The following is a 23030-nucleotide window of genomic DNA, read 5'->3' as shown; positions in this document are numbered from 1 at the left end:
ACTTGCTTTATTTAAAAACTTCTACTTGATTAACAGATTGTTAAAATTAAAATTATTCTCTCCAAGTCTGATGATGCAAATAAGAAATGTCATAAAGGGGTATGATTCAAATATTTGATATCATGGTTGAAGAATGAACATTTACTCAAGTTTCAGTAGTAAGGGAGAATAACTCAAGAAATTTTTATTTTGATTTGTTACTTTAAAAAATTTATATATTTACATGTACAATTTTAGTACATATTGTATAGTTGTGTGTTTGTGTTCTGGTCAATGAACCTAAGATATCAGGTGGGGAATGCCATTTATTCACATTTCCTACAGGAAATGCAGGTGAACATTAATATGAAAGATTAAGTGATTCCCCAGTGGTCTCTGAGATGGCACATTTCAGAAGTCTTGGAAAGCAGCAGTATGTTGGCGAATGTTTAACAACCATTTTTTTTTGGGGGGGGGGTACACTTTTAAGTTCAATTGACATTATTGGCATTTTTTCCCATCACTTTTTAAAGTCTGGTGGATTTCTCAGGTATCAACACTCATAATAAAATTTCCTATAAGTATTTATCAGCCTGGTTGGAGCTGGCTCTAATACGCCCCTGCTATATCCAAATACTCCAAGTTTTCTTAACTCCCAGGCAATCCTCCTCTTATAAACACCCAGATGCACCAGTATCATGTATAACATAGAGCTTAATGTTCTCCTTATGAAAGGAAATATAAAGGTCTTGAAAATTAAAGCTTTTTTAATTCTCAAAAGGAAGGAGTTATACAAGTACACAAGAGTGTTTTGTCATTCAGCGCATAAAAACAGATGTTCCTTCTGCTTAAAAAAAATTATTGAAATGTTTACAATGCCTAATTGGAGAATTTCAGACATGAGATGCTTTTCAATGGAAGAGAACAATGAAAGCAGAATATATACAGCTAAAGGCATGAACTCTCACAATAAAAACAAACACATTCCTTGCTTAATCCAGTTCCTTTCACATTCATTGTCCAATTATTTATAGAAATAATTAATGTATCGAGAAGAAGGTTCTTGATTGACAACTTGAAGTACATGGAGATTCATTTGAATTTAGAATAATATTTTAAGCTTCTGGATGAAGCTAAAGTACCATGCAAATGGTTTTATAGTTAAGAGTTGTTTTCAAGATCTGGTATACTTGAAGGAGTTTTAACCCCACTAGACATGAGTCCAAATGCTTAAAATAATTATATTTCTAATGGTGATTTTCTTTCCCTCCCCCCATTTACTCTTTCAGAATACAGATGCCAATTCAAATGTGAGAAAAAGAACCAATGTACCAGCTCCATCTGATACTGATGTTGGCAACAGAGCGGAGACTGGAAGCGTGTCAATGGGAACTTCTGCAGAAGCTCAGGGGCCTTCTGGCACCACACCACAATCCTATCTGGCTTCCAGTCCCAACCCATTCAGTCGGGCAAATGCAGCTGAGACGATCTCTGCTGCTCGAGCCCCTCCTCCAGCTCCTCCATCCACTCCCACGTTAACTGGATATGTGTCCCAGCTGGTCTCCACCGTCTCTCCAGCTAAGCGTCCCGCATTTGGATCAAGACTGAAACAGGTCCAAACCAAGGTCAATACTTTTGGATCTTCTGCAAAACCGCCGGCGGCTGTCTCACCTTCCCCGGCTCCACCACCTTCAGGCTCTGGCACGAGTAAAATAGACAAATATGCCCGTATTCTCTTCCCTGTCACATTTGGAGCATTCAACATGGTCTACTGGGTGGTCTACTTATCTAAGGACCCTATGAAGAAATCTGAAAGTCTAATGTAGTGTTTTTGTTTTCTTTTTTTGCTGCTATGTAGTAGTTTCCTTAACAATAATGCACTTAGTGCAGGGTACCTTTTAAACTTTTTTAAAAAAGCAAAAACCATTCCTTTCTCTTGAAATGAAAGCTTTGTATATGTTCTTTAATGCTATATATGTAATATATTTATGCATACATCATATATATATATGCCAGTTACTGAGAGAATTAAGTCCTCAGTCAAAAGAAAATGATTTCTTCCCCTTTCCCAAATGGCAATGTAGAAGAAATGTATGTTAAATTTAGAAGAAAATCAAAGCTTAATTGTTCAAAAGCCCCCTTGGGAAGTTTCAACAAGGGGCACTGGGCTGTTGTTCACCGAAATCTGAAAATGGGCATTGGCGTTTTAGAAATATTCAGTGTTTCTGGTGGTATTCCCCTTAACCAGATGCATATATGTGAAATCACATGCAGTGACCTTTCAGAAACTTCTTAGTGCCTGTGAGAAAAGGATTTCTCCTGTTAGACCCATGTAGGGAAAAACATATAATATATAGTGACTAGCTGTCAAAAAAATTCCCTGATGCACCAATGAAGCAGTGCACATGGGGGAAAAACAACAAGTTTACTCCTCATTGGAGCGACCAAGATGTGATTGCACCACCTGGGAAATTCTTTCTTTGGTGCTCCAGTGAATCTGTGATCTCACTAATGTGGGTATTCCTTCCACTGAGGTAGATCCCAGCCCCTTCATACCTGCCATGAATAAAAATACAGCACATTTGTCAGGAAAAGTATTTCTTCTGAAAAGAGCACACCTTTAAACTCATCCAGGCAATGAATGTATTGCCCTATCACCATCTTATGACAATTAGTGTGAAGAATTGCTTTCTGAGCAGAGAAATACTTGAATTTATCAAATGAAGTGAATGTCCTAACTACGGCAAGACTTGAGCATCTGGTTTCCCCAGTGTTGAATTCTCAGGAAGTGATCAAGTCTATCTCTTTTTAATCAGCGTGGGCAAGGGCCAGGAGGAAAATTCTTTCCACCAATGTAGATCTACAAATAGGTCTGATATAGTTTCATAGAGAGAAGCAAATAGAGAATGAACTTGACTTTCCTAGGGTCACACAGCTAGGATATGTCAGAAACAGAACTTAGATGCTGATTTTCCTGATTCCAAGGGTTCCATTGATTTTAGAGTGTGTACCTATAGAGGTGGTAAGATGTACAAATATATGAATATCTGTTGTAGTTGGAACCTAAAAATAGCAAAACATGGAAAGACAGATTGCCCTGGGTTGCACTGTTGGTATAAATTTATCACATTCAGCAATGATAGTGAATGTCAAATCTGGACACTCTGGCCCTTGACAAATCATACACACTCAGACATGGACTCAGTCAACTAATTTTTCTTTGCACCCAAGGCCTTATAGAAGGTGATTGAATTTTATGAGGAGTGAGCTAATAGAAAGAAATGGCTGAAATAGGTACAAGTCACCCATTTCATGGTCTTCTCTTGGGTCTATTTCACTATGTGGATTGGCAAGAGGCTGTATTATTGGAGAGATTAGATAATTTTGATGAAGTCTTTGAATTTAAAATAATTCCAAAGGAATGTGGGTGAAATGATAATTCAAAGGCATTGGGCAGGGTTTAATTTACATATTTAGGAAGTTTAAAGACTTTTTAGCAGAGAAACCTTTTTTTCTTTTCCAGATGGTAGCCTTGACAATTTAATTGAATGTCTCCTATGTAGTCATGGGGCTCAGAGCGTCTATGTCTGGCTTGGTATGTTTTCACTTCTCTCCTGTTCTCTCCTGAAAATCACTCACAGGCATAGGAGCAGAGTTTTCCTCACAGTATTTAGTATGTTCTGCTCATAGGATCCTCCACAAAAATGAGATGGATAATTTCTTGGCATAAAACTGCTATTGAATTTTCAGTCTTAACTTATCTCTTGTGTTTCAAGAAGATCTTGATATTGGCCATTACTGAAAAGGATATATATGGAACTTCTACTTTTTGATGTTATCAAAATGAATATATTCTAGAGCATTTTTCTACATCATATAAGCTATACAAATATACACATACGTATATCTACACAATACATATATTCAACTAGAGAAATGTGAATAATCTATAGGTTTCTCTCAGCATCCGCAAGAACATATAATAAATACTGAAATATTATCTTCTTGAATTATCATGTTGTTCATCTTTTTATAAAGGGACAAAACTCCTGGATCTGGAGATTTGAAAACTTGAGTTCAAATCTAGCTTCAGACACTTACTTACTGGCTGTGTGATTGTGAGCAAGTCACTCAAATTCTGTTTGCCTCAGCAAAATAAATGCACAAATACGAGATATTTCTGGTGGTGAAAAAAATGCTTAACTTCATAATTGCAAAGAGATAACTTTTTGGGGTTTAATTATGAAAAAAAATAAGGAGAGACCCAACATGATTCAATGGAAAAATCGATGGAGTAAAAGGGGGACAATACCACTTGATGTACCTAACAAGCTTTCAAGGCTATTGTCAAGACAATGTTTTGCAAACCTTGAAGTGATATAAAAATAGGAGTTATTATTAACTTTTTAGTAAAGAATGGATTCTCCTTGTTTACTTTCAAGCCTTTCTTCCTATGATGTCATCTCACCATTTTTTCCCTATCTTTCACTTACAATCTTGGGCAGATTTTAGGTTACCTAAAAAGCCAGAATTGATATAAATGGATCCAGTTGAATTCATATTGTATCCTGTACAAAACCATAATTCTTGTTTTAACATAACCAAATCAAAGATCATACATGGATTGGAATCATAAGACTACTAAGATAATTAAGGAATCTTTATGGGACCATTGTGGAGGGAGGTGAACAATTCCAATTTAACAAACCTATGAAGAGGTGGCACACTATATTATATAGGTTGAATTGGGATTTAAATTTCTGAGTCTCAGACACATGTATCCTGCTTTTGATATGGACTAATTACAAAGCTATGGAAGTCATTTAATATTGTCCCAGAAAATGCTCTGAGAATATAACTTCCTGAGACCTTGTTTTTCTTATTGGTGATAAGCTTTTCCCCAATGGGAATTTCCTATACTTATCCAATGAAATTATGATTACAGATGTCTTCTCTGTCCACCCCCCTCAAAATGTACTTATATGTTGTATATATACAATTGGGAGTTATTTTTTAATTTTGGACTATAATCAGAATCACTAGGAGTCAACAGATCTGAGATTTAGTTCCAGCTCTGCTACTAATATATCTGACATTTATGTAATACTTGGAAATTTATAAGGTGCTTTGCATGATACTATTTCACTTTACCCTCCTTGCAACCTTATTAAGTAGACATTGCATATATTATTATATCTGTTTTTATTAATGAAGGAATAAAGCAGTCAGACAGGTGAGGAAAGTTGTATTCCACAGAGGTGGGCATGAAGTTCTGATTCTCCAGAAACCATTAGCTGGTAGGGAAGTAGAATCTTGAGTCCTGTGGACTCAATTGTCCAAGATCCCAGAGGTAAGCACTATTATCCCAATTTATGGTAATCTAAGGCAAACAGAAATTAAATGATTTGCTCAGGATCACACAGGTATGTCTAAGGCTGGACTTGAACTCAGGCCCTCAAGTGCCCTCATTTAGCATCTATTCTCTATGTTACCTACTTAGTCATCAGGATGGTACCTTGGGGAGAGTGCTGGATTTAGAATCAGTTTGGAGTTCTAATCCTGACCTTTTGGATTAGCTATGTAACTTTGTACAAGTCACTTAATTTAATTAAGGGGCTAATTTAGGATTAGTCCTTTACCAAGTCACTTAGGCTTAGTTTCCTAATTTTTAAAGGGAGGATGTTACAAGAAAAGTCATCTAAAAAGTTGTCTTTATTTCTATTGTGTTATAATTTGATACAATGATAAATTTGCAAACTAATGAAGTAATGATTAAACCTCTGCATTTTATAGTGTTTAAAGTTAGCAAAATATTTCCTACATCTGATTTCACTTGATCCTCCTCATTTCTCTGGAGATCTCAAAATTCTCATTTTACAAATGAATAAAATAATATTCTCGTTAAGATTGTGTAACATAAGATATATAAAGTAATGAAAAGTTGAGATGTTCATCTTATTTGAGAAATAGGGCTGAAAGAGAATTTACAAAGTCTTTGCCATTAGTCGAGAGGACGTTGCCATCAGCAGCTTTCAAAGTTAACAAGGCTCGCCAAAGTTCTGACTGGCTTGTCTTTATCATCCTGTGTTCTCCCCCAGTGAGTGGCCAAGTGCATTTCTTGCACTGTATTACCCGACCCCCTCCATGAAAATAGCAAAAAACACCCAGACTAAGAATCATAAAACAGCTTCTAGTTCCATTTTGCCACTTAATAGCTTTGTGATTTTGAGCCATCACTTCTTTGGCCATTAGGTTTTTTTTTTTTTTTTTTTTTCATCCATAAAATGAGAGCTTTCCATTTTGCTTTTCCAATTAAGTAGCAACAAATCTTTTCCCTCTAGCTTTCATTAACAAGGGGGAAGAATATCTTCAAAGGCTCCTTTTCTAGCCATCCTCTAGAAGCAGAAAAGCTATAAAGAGAGAAAATGATAGAAAAGAAGAGGGAAAGAACCACAAAGAAAATATAGGCAATAATTACAAAGAACTAATTTCTATTAGGCTGGAATGAACTAAGGAGCCATTAAAAAATCAGGTGGAGTTTAAATTGAATAGGCATGTAATGAAAATTCTGCATTAAAACTCTAGGCAAAGCTTTTTCCAAAATCTGTTAGTGGATCAGGGTTCCGAGTGCATCTGATCCAGGCACATACTTGTAGTCAGACACGTTAATCTAATGTTAGAGTCAGTCAGACCTTGGGATCACATTCTGCTTGTGACATTTAGGATCATAAAATCATAAATTTAGAGCTAAGAGGTATCGTTGAAAGGGAAACCAATAAAGAAGTGTTAAGGGATTTTCCAAAGGTCAAATGAGAAGTTAGTAATAGAGATGGAATCTATCAATAACCCCAAACCCAGCAACAGCACCTGGCACAGAGTAGGCACTTCATAAATGCCAGTTTACTGACAACCCGACTTTCCATTGTGTCATAATGCCCCTTGCTAGCACTTACATCTCTTTAAGCCTCAGTTTCCCTGCCTGACAGAATAAGATCAACTTTCTTCCTGTATTCTTGTTGGGAATCAGATGACATAACATATAGAAAGTTCTGTTGATAAATCTTAAGGTTTTATATAAATCATAATTATTCCTAAATGTGACATTTCAGTGATTAGGGGGCTACCTTGCTACATTAAACTAGCTGTAATTTCATCATTGTGGACACGCCCTCCATTTTTTCCCTGGTCCTATGTGACTCTTTTTGTTGTTGCTCATTCTTATTGTCTTTTAATGAAAATTCTCCATAACAGATCTATCAAGTGTATTGGAGGCCTTCTCTTAATTATTCTATTTCTTGAGAGTGCCGTTAGAAGACTTGATTTAAACAGATTCTGATTCTTAGTTGGTGAGTGACCCATTTCATTTTCTAGCTATCTCCTTGATGATATCACTAACATTCAACAATCCTTTATAATTGAAAAAAAACCCCTCCATATACTTTCTTTAATTTGATTATCACAACAGTCTTCTGGAGGTTGGTAATAACTGACTTTTCATTAGCACTTTAAGGCTTACAAAGCACTTTCCTTATAACAAACCAATAAAGCAGAAAATATAAGGACTATTTTACTGATGAGGACACTAAGGTTTGGGGAAGTTAAATGTCTCACTCCAGGTCACACAGATAGCAAAGATGAAAAACCAGAGCAGAGTGTGAGTATGGTCAGGAAGGAAGGAAGCTCCTTTATTTTTTACCTTATTCTCCTAGGATTCACCATTTCTACATTCTTCCTCTCTGCTCAATCTCTGCAGCTTTTTCCTTTCATTATTTCCTTGAAAGCACCTTTCCTTCTTTTTCTCTCGTTTGTAGATTTCTTTTGTCCCCTATTTATATTCTCAGGTCCTTCAATTTACTAGCATTCTAATGAGGGCAAATACCTTTAATTATAAGGAAAAAAAATTTAAAGCTGAAGTTTCAATAATAATCAGCCATTCAGGAAACTAAAATAGTTTGAAATATAATAATAAGGGCAGCTCAGTGATGAATACATATGCACATACTTTTCATGACTCTGTTCATCACTGATTATTCTAGTTACAGCTGAATTGAGGACCCTGAAGTCCTTGAGAGAAAGGCAAATTGAGAGCAAAAATTTATACATTTTTGATAGAAGTGACAGGTGAAAAGGAAGTTGTAACATTAGAATCTGAATTTCAAAATGGAGAAATAAAATGATGTAAAAGGAATACATTCATAAATTCAAGTGCCTCCCCTTTAAATATATTCCCTGACTGGAAAGAATCCATTATGTGGTTCTTTTTTCAAATTTTTTGCCATTGCTCATAACACTGCTGACATGGTCATTCTTGATTAAGGGGAAAGTCAGGATTAATAAATTATACAATACAGTCAACTCTGCATTCATAAACAGCCTGCAACTCTCCAGATTATACTTAATGCAGTATTTTTCTAATTTTCAGTGAAGGACATTTGCTGTCACTTCTTTGCATCTAATAGATGGTATAAGCAAGAAAGCATATTGGAAGGAAGCCCCAAAGTGTAGATAAACTTTTTTTATTTGTAAAAAAAGACACATAGCAGATATTTAGGGAAAACGTACATGAACAAAACATCATATTAGGTTGTGAGACAATTTAGTGTTAGAACTAGAGGGCTAGAGGTAGAATCAGAAAGACCTGGATTCAAATGCTGCCTCCATCATTTATTGGGTGAGAGACTTTATTCACATCATTTAACTTCTCTATGTCTATTTCTTCATCTATAAAATGAATAGGGGGGACTTGGTGTTTTCACCAACTTTATAACTTTATAAATCCAAAGATATAAAGAGATGGGATGGCTGTCTTAATATTCTTTTTCTCTTAAGCTTTTTTCTTTTAAAAATCATTTCCCTTTGTATTTTAGCCATTCTTCACAGATCATTTCTTCTCAGTAAAATCCATTAGTCAAAAAATCTCCCTTGGCTATTCTTCCATAAATTTTAGGGATTAATGGATCATAAGTACTTTATAATCCAGTAGCCACAAAATCTAATGTGACTTTAGGTAACAATCAATGATGGTGTCCAAATCATTCTACTTTGGTCCATTTAGATCAATCTGATGTATTCTGTTCAGCTTTGGTTACCGTATTTAAGAATACCCGGTGAACCTTGAGAAAACTCACAACTTCCTGGGACCTCTATTTATTCATTTGTATACTGAGAGAATTGTAGTAAATATTCCTCCAAGTTCTTCCCAGCTCAAAATGGATAATGTTGAAATGGAAAAGGATGAAAATAATGGTTATGATGAAAAAATAAAGGATATTAACAATAAAGGTTATTAACCTTAAAGGTGAGGGGATGAGGGCAGGTTAAGGATACTCCAAATCATGTTAAATAAGAAACATTTGAGCTTATGAAGAATAATCATGGGAAAATAAACAAACAAAAAAGGTCTGACTTGATTTACCTGATCTTACTAGACAGAATTTGACTAACTGTAAATCTCTAGAGCATTGGAGATTTTAATGATTAGAGCTGTCAAATGGAAGATCATATCCTATATGATTTTGAGTTTCCTAACACTGGAGATATTCCAATATGAATCAGATGGCTACATATGCCACTGAAGATGTTGTAAAGGGCATTTTTATATCATGTTGAGGATTGGATTTCACAATGTTCCTTTCAACTGCAAAACCCTATGATTCTATGACTTTGAGATTCTACACTACCTTTAGATATTTATATAGGATTTCTATTGCCATGTGCTGAGAATGAGATGGAGAAGTACACGGAGCACAGTAGACTAAATGGAGCACAGGTGGCAAATAGCATGACTACATTTAAATATACACATATACGTGCTATATAAATATGTACATATATATGAGTGTGTGTGTATGTATACACATATATACACATATACCCATGCATAAAATACTTTTTTTCAGAAGCAACTGGGCCACATGTAAATGCATATATTTGAGTAACATTGTTTTTTGTACTTTGTTTCAAACTTCTCCATTTGGGAGTAATGCTCTATGGCTATTTTTATGAGAATTTGATGATCTTGGAAATCTACTTCAGGTGGGTTTCACCATAGATATGATTCAAATCCTAGCATATGAGTCATACATAGAACCCATAACATTTAATTATTTGTTTTCATCTTCAAAAGACTTTTATCGGAGGAATACTTCTTTCACTGATGCAGATTGCAACCCTTCCATAATGTAATAGCTAGTCTTAATTGTTTTCAAGTTAACTTAAGGAACAACCTTCTGATCATGAACTCCTGTGAACTTAGATGGGTCAGTCCTCAGATGGCAGAAATATGCCAGCACTTGATTTTTACTGAAAGAGTTTTTAAGCACCTGGGATAATCACCTCACCATGAGGAAGCATCAAAATAGGATGTGCTTGGTAAACATTTCATTGAAGTTCAGCAGGTCCAAGAAAGAAGTTTAAGGTCCCATTGATCTATCTGTAATAAGGATAGTTTTTGACATGTTATTCAGTGTGAACATTCCAGGAATTCGCAATGCTTACCTTCACCTGCATGAAATCCAAAGTGTTTCCTAATTTGTGGTATTAAAATGAACTTCAACACCCTTCAGATTAATCTTCAATCTTTCTTTGTAAATCACAAGCTTGAAAAGCTTTTGTTATGTTATTAATCTTCTCATCATCAAAGTCAAAATGAATAATGTATTTTTGTGGCAGAGATGCATTTGGTATAGCCTGTGCTTCATTGTTTTTGTTCACTTAGATGAGAGGTATATCCTTTGGGTATATGATGTTTAAAACATAAGTACATTGGTATCTGGAACTCTATAGGGAGTTCAGTATTGCCACAAAATAATTAAGCATTTCTGTACCCTGGCATGTTGCATGGAGAGTGCATAGTAAAGGGATTTTAATTTGAAAAATAATATTCCAGACAAGTGGTCATTCAACCTCTGCTTGCAGGCCTTCAGTGGCAGAGAAATTAGTACTCTAAAATAGTTCATTCAATTTTAGTCATATGTAATTATTAGAAAATGTTTCTTTATGTTCACTTAAAATCCACTTCTCTACTTTCCACTCATTATTCTCACTTCTGCCCTTTGGAGTCAAGTAAAATAGATTTAATCTTTCTTCCACCAGACATTGATTTCACTCTTGAAACTCTATCCTTGTCATCATTAATCTCAGCTTTTATTTATATCCAACTCCCTCCAAGTTCTCTGCAGCCTCAAATCTTATGTTTGTCCATGTTGGCCTATTAAAAGAATGAATGGCCATTGGTAGATGTGTGTGTCCCAAATTGGAAGTTAAGAAGATATGGCCAATTAGAGCCAAAGGTCCACTAGATCTGGGGTCTCATAGAGTGAGATTCGGGTCACTCAGTATCAGAATCAGATAGCATCTATCAAGTTTGCTTTATATTTTCTAATTTGACAACCAAAATCCAAGGGAATAAGTCTGGGATGAGCGTAGAGATTCAATGTAAAACTGAATTGCTATAACCAAAGATGAAAATGTCCTTCTGAAAGCTCTGATAACAAAAAGGGGCTGAAAAGTGAAAAAGGGGGCATATTTAATAGCCCATCTAGAAATTCATTATTTCTTTGAAGAGACGAAGCACACTGTGATCTGTGACAGTAGGGGAGGCTTCTGTTACATTTAGAAACATAAAATAAAACATCTTAAATGTATATTTATCTCTGATGGCTAAAACAGCTAACTTTTCCATTGGCATGTGAAGTGATTAAAATATGACCTTTTTCTCTAAAGAACTTATATCTGAATAGAATAGTGACCACAGAAAACTGACTATAAATTTCTCCTTTTAGAAAATAAGCACACATTTTTATTAGCACAATTTTATAATGTATGAGATGATGCTTATTCTTCATGCTATTGTATATGGAGTATTATTTGACTAAATCTATTTCACACCATACGAAATTGCTTGATGAAGTATAGCTTTATGCTTTGACTTTAAAAATCTATATTATTCTTTGGAATCTTTAAAAATGTAAAGCCTGTTCCACTCTGTAATGAACAAAGCATTGAAGTTTGTTTTTTCAAACCATCAGCAACCTCAGTGACATCTTACTGGCTTTAGAGGGCAGAAATTGGACCAAGGGGTGGCCATTACAAAGTAATAGTTTTTTTTTTTTTGATTTATCACAAAATTTCCCCAAATTAGGCATAAGAAAGGAAAATTTGTATTATTAGAATGATCAGAAGTCAAGGAGACTCATATTTGAAGGCGATTGTTAGCTGGACTCAAGCTTTTGGGTGAAAAGTGGATGAAATGATCTCTGAGGTCTTTTAATTCTAAGATTTTATGAGTCTGCTTTTTACAGCTGTCTAGTTCTCCTTAAATAGAAAATCTACTAGAAACTTCCTCTCTCTTCAGTCCCTTCACTGTAGACTCTGACCTAATATAGTAAGGAAGAAAACTTACAGTTAAAATAACATCCTGTGCATGAATTCACTCATATACATACATGCATACACATACAGAAGTATCAAAGAGAAAGAGAAATAGATTCAAAAGTCTGGTTATTTTAGAAACTTAAACTTGTTTAGTTTCATGCAATTCAGAGCTAAAAGGAATGTTTATTTCAATCCCTCGTTTTAAATTTTAGACTCAGAAAGATAAATACATTTGCCCAAAATATAGCAAAGGAGAGGATGTATTTGAACCCCGTCCCTCTGATTCCAAATTCAGAGCTCTCACTACTATACCACATTGCCTCTGTTGTTTGAACATTTTTATGGGAGAAATTACATATAATGAATTTTCCACTGATTAAAATGAAGAAAATCTGAATGTTTATGTTAACAGATTTTGAAGTGGTTCAATAAGCTGTGACCTTGTGGGGCTACTTACTTAACATTTAATTTTGCTGTATCATGAATATCTGCACATTCTGAAAAGAAGCTTGTCTGATAAGAAAGGTCATATAAAATTGTGACTATAACCATCCATTGTAGTTTACTGATGTCAATAAATTTATCCACTAACTGTTCTTAAGCACTTTATGTAGTTATTTTGGATCAGTCCTGTGATTTCAGCAATAGAGGAATTGCCAAGAAGCTTCCTCTATTAAAGAAGAGCAGTATCTTCTTTGTAATTTATATTACTTGAGGGGTGATTGGCAATGTGAGGATACAAGGAACTTCTTGCTTAGGGTCCCACTGTGAGGATGTGGCAAAGATGAGCCTGGAATGGGGTCTTCCTGGCACTTAGGTTAGCTGCCAATTTCACACAATACTAACTCACTCATTTTCATCTGGCACATGGAAAATGATATCATGATTTTTCCATTGGTTTGGATTCTATTAATATTTACATACATACATGTTGGTACATATACCCACATAGATATGCATCCATATCTCTCTTCAAGATCACATTCAATAGCCACCTGTCATAAGGAGATTCTTGAAAGGGCTCCATCAACCTTATGATAGATGCTAATCTGTGTCACAATTTATTAAACAAGGCACACGTCTACTATATGTAATTGTCAAGATGCCCCCTCTGTACATTAATCAGCTAAAAGCTAAACAAATTGGGATATTTCTGTAACAGAAGCAAAATCAAAGAGAAGACATAAGTTCCTACAGCATTCTGACACCTTGTTTGTCTTTTCCTATCTTTCCTACCTAAATTTCCCTTATATAACTTCTCCTTTTTGAGTCATGTGCCTTTCCTTGATTTCTATAACGAGGACACACAAATGAGATCATTTAATACTTTTGTTGTGGTTGCTAATGGTAAGTATATGATTGGAAAAGCTTCTAAGATCCTTAAACAGTTCAGAGAAGGAGAATAATAGAAATTAGATAAAAACAAGTCTCAGGATCGAATGGCAAGCTCTCCCAAGCCAAGAATCCTAGCTCTGCCATTTATATCAAAATGGCCAGGTTGGGAAGCTGGATATATTTCCTCAAGAAGTAACTGATAATACTCACTTGATACCAAATGGCTTTATGAGATTTAATGCGCTCCACAAGGAAGACAATCTATTCTTCACACTCAAGTAAGATCAGGTCTAATATCTCCTTGGGTAGAAAAAGCAAACAAGAAAAAAACAAACTCTTGCCTTTCATTTTGATAAAGACAGACGGCACAGAGAATACCTCCTGGCCATTTCAGAAGTAAGCCATGCGCAGAATAAGAAATGACCTTTGGAGTCAGTATTAACTGAATGATTCAAACATTGTCTGGAAAATCAGATCTTAATACTGGCATTGCCCAGAGAGGCTGAGAAATCTATAGTTTCTTGCCCATTTTGAGATCTAGTATTAAGGAATGGCGTCTTCAATTCAATACAGATTTTCTATTAATATCTGATTTCATTAATAAGATAAAACCCCTAGGATTTCAAGAAATAAAGCCTTTATTTGAAGGATGTCATTTTTAGTCTTTGTCTTAGATGTATCAGCATTCAGAAAATGGCTTTTATTTTTATATGCTTTCTTTACAATGACAATTTGCTTATTTGAAAGAAATTCTAGTTAGGAAAATAAGATAAGAAAGGATACAAGCATAGTCAAAGTAGAAATAAAATTATTTTTTGTAGATTTAATGGGTTATTTAGAGAATACTAGAGAATCAATCAAGAAATCAAAACAACTTCAGAAAATTGCAAGATATAACATAAATTCACATAAATTCTAACCATTTCTATATGATACCAGCAATAATCAGCAGAAAGATAAAAAAAATTCTTTTTGAAATGACAGAATGCATTCTATCTACCAACAGAATGTATTTGTCTATCTATAATATAGTCTGTCTACCAGGGTACACACAGAAGTTCTATGAATACAGTTATAAAGCTATTTTGACAGTAATAGAGATATATTATTTAGAAAGATAGTATTGCTCATTGCCAATTTAATACTAAAGGTAATAGTTTCTAAATTAATTTATTAAGTGCCAAAGAGTTAATGTAACAAAGCAATATGAAATAACAAATGAATCCATTTCTTTTTAGCAGCATTAGCTTATTATACAATAGTTTTTCTCTAACTACTTTTAAATCATTATTGTAGTAGTTTGTCCTTTGTTCTCAAAGAAGACCATGACATCAGGGAAGAGATGTCATGACATGCAAGTGAAATGGATTTCAGTGAGGGAGGGCTGGCAAGATCACCTGCCTCACTTTCCCTTCCAAAGCCATCTGGATCCAGCAGCAAGACAGAGTAATATTACAGGAGGAAAAGAACTTGATAATTCATTCCTGCTACCAAACACATGCTGTTGATAGTGTTTTTATCATATTATAAGCATACGTGAATGAAATGTGTCATGAAAACATAGACAGAAGAGAGAATCAAGGAAGAGATGGTGACCAACAGTCTCAGATATTGCAAAAAAATGAGTAATGATTGACAAAAGATAATTAGGTTTGGTAATTAGAGGGTCAATGGTAACTCCGAGAATGAAGTTGCAATTGAATGATAAGATCAGATGCCATAATACACTTATGAAAAAAGTTTAAAAAGTGGAGTCATTGATTATAGGACTTCTCGTGGAATTTACTGTGAAAGAGAGGCAAGATATAAGAAGCTAGCTAGAGGGGATGGCCAGATCAAGTGAATATTTCTTAAGCATGGAGGATATATGACTATATTTTATATACACCAGTGAATTAGTTAGCACATGGGAAAAAGGAGAAGATTAGTTAGAAAGGGAGATTTTTAGGGGGTAGTCTGCTGGAGACGTTGCTTCTCAATGAATTGTTCCATTCAATTCATCAGATATGTATTAAATACTTAACCTGTGGTAGGATGGGAAAGTGGACATAGACTGTCACAAAAGTAGTTAACATTTTTCAAGACTTTTGAAAAAACAAAGCTTCCAACTTTTCTTTTATAGTCTTATTGATTTGTTTCTCTTTTTCTATAGTCTTGTATAACAAAAAAGAAAGTATTATAATTATGCAAAACGATTTATTAAGTTAAATCAAATTCATGGGGCATTGCTATAAACTGACTATATTTTATTAATTATTATTCCTGACTCCCTCGCCTCAGAGGGACATGTGTGTATATTTGTTAATCATGCATACATATGTATATATGTATGCATGATTAACAAATATATATCTTGAATATATATGTGTGTAATATATATATATACACAAAATCATATGTATCTGTGTGTATATGTGCATATATACATATATAGAGAGATAAACACAGAGATATAGGCAGAAAGAAGATGATGAAGAAGAAGATGATGATGATGAAGAAGAAGAGGAGGAGGAGGAGGAGGAAGAGGAGGAGGAGGAAGACACAATAGACATTTAAATTATTTCTCTGGTTGGCTGTATTTTCTTTCTATATTTGTTTGCATATAGTTTTGAATAACGCATTGCACTCACTGTCAAATATTTGGATTTTCTTTCAAACTTTCCAAGATTTAAAAGTCTAAAAAATAAAGATATAATTGAGTCAGATATTTGAAGAGCTTTAAAGGACAGAGACATTTTAGCCCTTGGAGTAAATAAAAGGCAAATTTTATAAACAATATCATAAATTGGGATTAGCTATGAACCAAAGTAATATATAGTGTGTATGATAGCACCCTACACTAAGGAGACAAGGTATCTATCGAGGTCAGAAACCACTGGAGAGATAATCACTTTCCAGGTAGGTTGCAGAGAAGTAAAATTTGCACTCTGAGATTTTATGATTTATAATTTATTTTATAATGGATTTATAATGGGAACATGAAAGGCCACTGGGTAGGATTCTCTTCCTTTGTGGCTTAGTTGTGTTCAGTCATATCTGACTCTTTGTGATCTCATTTGGAGTTTCCTTGACAAAGATCCTGGGATGGCATTACTTTCTCTACCTCACTTTACAGATGAGACACAGGGTTAAATGACTTGCCCAGGGTATCAGAGCTAGCCTTTGCATATACTTGAATTCAGTCTTCCTGACTCTAGATCCTATGCTCAATCCATTATATCACCTTGCTTTCTAGGAAGGTACAAACACCATGACCTAAGGGACTCTTCAGCACAGAGGAGCCAAATTGTTCAAGTGGAGGCATTCCATAGACCAACGGAAAAATGTCTTACTCTAGTCCCTCCTCCCTTTGGAAACATATAGTTCAAATTTCCATAGATGGCACTTAAAGTTACAAGTACTTTCTTTACATCAGCTTCACAAGGCAGGTATTGAAAGTATCATCCTCTTATCCTACTGCCTCTTTAAGGTCTGATAAAAGTAAATGATTTTTCTTGGGATGCCCAATCGATATGTGCTAAAGCTAAGACTCAAAAGTAAATCTTGCAAATCCAGGTTGAGAACTTCTTCTGTGACATCACAGCACCTCTCTCTATAGTTTCTATTCTGCTTTGGCACAGTATCCCTGCACTAACAACATTACATCCTTAGGATTAGAAGAGAGAGAGAGCCAGAGATGTTCCTCCCTTGATAAACCCACAAGATACAAAACTCATAAAGCTTACACCAGTCTGCTCTCCCAAATAATACGATGGCATAATATTTTTATCTCCAATAAGTGCTAATGTCCTGGGAAATGCTTGCAATGAAAAAAAAATGCTTCTAAACAAATCCAGAGGTTAATTTAGAGTATACACAAGTTTACCTAAGATACTTATATGGAGCTAATTAAAGGGAAAGCTAGATGGTTTGAATTTGAATTTGTGAGTTCTATATACTTTAAGCTAATATATTATTCATTAAAAGATTTCTAAAATCAGTTGGGGTCAGGCCTGCCATTAAGCTGGTATTTCGTCAATTAAGTACAAGTTTGAGTTGGGAGGCCTGCAGTTTAGATGGATGAGGTCCTTGTCAATCTAAACCTTCACCTTATAGCCTAGTCATCTAGGTGGTTTGATTTCATAGGTAAAACTTTTGCATATTCAGGCCTCTTGAGCAATCAGATCAGCTTTACTGACTGCTGTAACTGGACACATCTATTAAAGAGCTAATTCTATTAGAAAAAAATCAAACTACTTGGATAAATTGACAGGAAGATACAAGCAGACTCAGGCTTAAATTTCCTTCAAGTCCCCATTCAATTAATCGACATTGGATGGGATTGTCAGGATTCTTAAATCTAAAAAGTGGTTGTAGAAAGGAAAAGAGTAGAATCATAGAATCTGAGTTGGAAGTTACCTCATGGGTTGTTCAGTCCAAACACTTCCTAAGCAGAAATCTCTAAAAGAGATCCACTTTCAACATGAAAATAAAGGGAACCCTGTCATGTACTCTAAACAGCTCATTCTACTTTTGGACAACTCTAATTCTTAGCAGGTATTTCTTTGTTTCAAACCCAAATCTCCTATAAATTCCAGCTAATCATTGTTACTAGTTTTCTCTAGGGACAAATAAACTTAAGTTACTGACCCTCATATTCATGTATCACCATCATTTCTCTTTTTCCATTCTCCTAATCATACGCTCAATTATCTTTAAAAAAACAACCTAATAATGGGCAGCTAAGCGGTGCAGTGGATAGAGCACCGGCCCTGAAGTCAGGAGGCCCTAAGTTCAAATCTGGTCTCAGACACTTAACACTTCCTAGTTGTGTGATCCTGGGCAAGTCATTTAACCCTAATTGCCTCGGGGGAGGGGGGGGAGGGGGAAAACAACCTAATTTTCTTATTTTTGTCTTATTCTTTGTAAACTTGTAAAGTCTTATTATTCAGAGACCTTGAATTTTTAAAACAATGTTGTAACATTATGATAATCTAAACAGCAGGCATGTATTAAACAGCAACTATGTGTCACATTGTGCTAATCACTGGGGATACAAAGACAAGAATGAGGTAAATCCATGCCTTTGAAGAGCTTATATTCCATATTATAATTATCAATTCTCAGTGATTCATTAACTTATTTGACAAATTCGTATTAAGCACTTCTTATGTGGCAGACCTCATGTGTGGGGATGTGTGCTATTTTCACTAGGGAATAGAACAAAATGAGTTTGGAGTTCTTCAAGGGTCAACTAGCAAAGAACATATATATATATATATATATATATATATATATATAGTTCTGGAAGATAACAATTTTTAATAAAAGGAACATTCTAAATGTACCTATTTTCAAGATTGAGCATTAAGTTGTTCAGAGATAATGTGCAAACACTACAAACATCTTCATTATGATTAGTATACTCTGTGAGAATGTTGCAAAATAGAATTTCATTCTTCCAACAAGCCAATGAAAATGAGAATAAATGTAGCATCATTTACTCAAGATTTGTTCAAGTTGGTGATATTTCATTTGGTTACAATAAAAGAGGTTTTACAATTGAAATACCACTTTGTTACTTTCAACTGGCCATATGCTTTTTCATTCTAAATCAAATTATCTGTTAACAACTTGAAATTCCTTTTTCTTCCTAAGGAAATAAAAGTTTATGGACTAATTGAAATTTAATCAGAAAAAATCCTTTAATTATTTCACTGACACTTGTAAAATGCTTATTTTTTTAAGCACAGTTAGTGGACCAATTCACTTTATATTCACAGAATTGTAGAGCTTAAATATCCATGGGTTTAAGTATCATCTTATTTAGTCTAACTCTCTCTCTCTCTCTCTCAATCTAATCACATGTAAAATAATATCTGCTAGTTTTCTTTTATCAGCGTTTCAAACTCTATGTGTACAGGACAAATCTTATCTTTTCCCCTCAATCTCCCTTTTTGCTGCTGAAGACAAGAAGCACTAACACTGTTCCAGTCCTCTAAGTTTCTAACCTTCGTGCTGTTCTTGTATCTTTCCTTTCTTTCAACTCCTTTATCTCCATATCCCAGATTCTTTCTGGTGACAGATCATGTTGGATCTCGGTTGACACTAAGGTGTTTTAACTTGTAGAGACCTGGCTCTGAAAACAAGATCTGACTTTGAATCCATCCTGAGAAACTTACTGTGTGCCAGTAAGCAAATCACTTAGCCTTGACTTCAGTTTTCTTGTGGGTAGAATGGAGATACTAATAATAGAATTTGTTTTATGAGGTTGTTATGAGAATCCAATGAAAAAATTGAAAGTGTTTTTAAACCTAATAACACGATGTACAAATTGTTATTAATAGCTAACAGAAAGTGATTGGAATTTTGTTTGTTTAGGTGAGGAGTAATATTATCAATCTTGTGGATGAAAGAGATTAATTCATCAAGAGTATAAAGTATGCATCCAAGATTTAGATCTATGAAACCTCAGATGCCATCTACTTTAAATTCCTTTTTCAGCAGATGAAGAAACTGAGGCTCTGAGAACTCATCAGAAGATCATTGACTTAGAGAGAGGAAGAGACCTTTATTAGCAAAACAATACTCCAAACTCTAATTTACTTAATTTCCCATTAGATGGGATGAAGAAACTAAGGTTGAGATTGTTCAAGTGTCTCTGCCAAAACCACACAGATAGTAATTTTCTTAGACATGATTTGAACTGAAGCCTTCCTAATTTTAACCCATTGCAGCATCTAGTTGCTTTCTACTTGTCCCGTAGGAAACCATGGCTAAAGAATTCCCCATCTCATGATGTGTTGCTCCATTAAAAAAGTTACTTTTACAATAATTGATATTACCAGTTTTCTGTACTATATTAAAAAACCTTTCTAGGTTTGTAAACTCTGTTGCTAGTCTTCAAGAATCCATGGACATCAAAAGCAGCAGAACTTCTGTTAGAGGATGGCTATAAATAAAACTGTATCAACTGTACAGTATTAAAACAAAACAACAATATCCAACTCCAAAGGGAAAAAAAACTTTAGGAGCAAGTTTCTCAATGAATATTGATCATAAAAATCTAAATAAAACACAGAGGGAGATTATAGCAATAAATCACAAAGATCATACATTATAATCAGGTGGAATTTATACAAGGGATCTTGTTTCAATATTAGAAAAAAATCTATTGCGTAATTGGCTATTATAGTTTGGTGGTTAGTGAGTGGAGGAAGTGAAACCAATAAAGGAAGAAAGAAGGCACAGGTACAGAGGTGGGAGAACTAGGAGATGGAAACATAAGGAGAGAACTTTAAGGGTAGAGAGGGGGTTTTGACCAATATTTGTCAACAAACCACACCAAAAATCATACGATTATTTCAATAGATGTAGAAAAAAAAACTTTTGACAAAATACAACACCCATTCCTATAAAAAATAATAGAAAGCATAGGAATCAATGGACCTTTTCTGAGTAATATCAGGTAATATCAAGAGCAATTCTTAATGGACTAGGGTTAGATTATGTTATGGGCCAGAACTTGAAACAAAGTGCTAAGTCAGTGCAATTGATAGAGACAATAGTTATTTAATTTAGCATGGTTCAGGATGATTTAATCCTACAAGGAGATGTTATGAGCCAGAACTTGAAACAAGATACTAAGTGGAATTGAGGAGACAATGGTTAAATCTAGTTTGGCTTTGATTTAATACTACAACAAATAATGGTTTCCTAGTGATATAATGATTGGTCTATTCTCAGTGTGGAACATATAAGGAGGATCTCTCAGGGCCAGAAAGGACAAGCACACTAGAAGCTCTTGGAGGCTGAGAGATTCATTCCATTTTCCACCTTTGTTGTGGCTGGAGGCTGAAGCACGAACCCTTGGAAGTCGGGAAGATTCAAAAACCAGAGCTCAAGCTCTCGGAACCAGGGAGAGAGATAGGTCTCTAAGAAAGGTAACTGGGCCACAGGAAAGAAGACAAGACTTGGAAAGAGACAATAAAGGATTTGGACTTTAACACTTGGCTGCATTTGGGGTGATTACTGAACTGAAATGAAGGCTACTCCCAGAAGTCTCCCAAGAAACCTGCTCCCAGAGAACATTACATTTTAGAGAAGAATATTACAAGGTTAGGGTTAGGGCTAGGGTTAGGGTTAAGAATGTCTATTATCACCCCCTTTCAATATTATATAACAAATACTAACCCAAGCAATAAGACAAAAACAAACAAACAAACCCCAAAGAAATAAATATAGGCAATGAAGAAATAAAACCATTACTCTTTGCAGATAATATGATGGGAAACTTAGAGAACTCTAGATAATGAACTAAAAACTTGTTGAAAATTAACATCTTTAGCATAGTTTTAGTTAATAACATAAACATACATATATCACCAGCATTTCCATATACTACAAAGAAATATACAAAGTATATTTCCATATACTAGTAGGAGAAGATAGAATGAGATGTTTCATTTAAAATAACTGCAGACAATGTAAAACACTAGAGATTCTACCTGCCAAGCCAAATTCAGGAACTATATGAATTCAAAATACCCTTCTCCAAATAAAGACAGATCTGAACAATCGGAGAAATGCCAATTGCTCATGGGTAGACCAAGACAATATAATTGCTCTATAATTTCTCTTTGCTGCCTTATTTTAATTCACTCTTCATGGGTAACATCATTTTGCATCAAAGATGGTTGATCATCAATATCATCCCTTTATTCTACTTATTGTGTTACTCTCTCACATGAGATAATTGAAGTTATACGGATCATTGCAAGAGTGAATAAAGGGAAGAATAGGGGAATGAAGATTAAAATTTGAGAAATAACTGAAGCTAGATTCTTAGAAGGAATATCCTGGACCTGCCTGGAAAAATGAAGCCAAACTGATGCTAGAACTCTTTCAATAGTGCTTTTGACAGTGTTAGATAAACTGTCTTGAGAAATGGGTCAATAATATCTTTACTACAGTTTGGCAGTTAGTGAGTGGAGGAAGTTAAAGCAATAAAGGAAAAAAAAAGGCATGTGGATGGAAGTGGGAGAATTAGGACATGGAAACAATGGAGTGGAGAAGGGGGTGGTGACCAATGATGTCAAAAATGGTGCAAGAATTGAGACATTCTCATCTTTCTTTTTAGTTAAAGAATTGCTTCTGGAAAAAAAAATCCTATTAAAATGCAAATATGTCACCTAAGGGAAATTGCATATTAATCCATTATCACACATTATAATTCTGTCCCCTGAATTCTTTAGCTGGAAAAGGGTCTGGTCAGGTCAATTGTAGTAAATGAAGTAGAGCCTGGAAGTTCTGGTATCTGGCAAGTCTGAGTCAAAAGCATAAAAGGGAGGTAGGTCATCAGG

At 34.8% G+C, this 23030-nt stretch overlaps 1 protein-coding gene across 1 annotated transcript in view; it reads left to right on the top strand.

Moving 5' to 3' along the window:
* GABRA4 (gamma-aminobutyric acid type A receptor subunit alpha4) overlaps positions 1-12950 on the top strand; it is a 91478-nt gene extending 78528 nt beyond the window's left edge. The window contains exon 10 of the mRNA XM_003773279.4: positions 1269-12950. Coding sequence (XP_003773327.1) covers positions 1269-1805 — 537 coding nt within the window. The 3' untranslated portion in view covers positions 1806-12950. The remainder of the gene's footprint in view (positions 1-1268) is intronic.
* Positions 12951-23030: the final 10080 nt, after the last annotated feature.

Source organism: Sarcophilus harrisii, chromosome 6 (genome assembly GCF_902635505.1).
Source record: "Sarcophilus harrisii chromosome 6, mSarHar1.11, whole genome shotgun sequence".
NCBI classification, from domain to species: Eukaryota; Metazoa; Chordata; class Mammalia; order Dasyuromorphia; family Dasyuridae; genus Sarcophilus; species Sarcophilus harrisii.
Note: the sequence above shows the minus strand (reverse complement) of the source record. Positions and strands in the feature narration are given on the sequence as shown.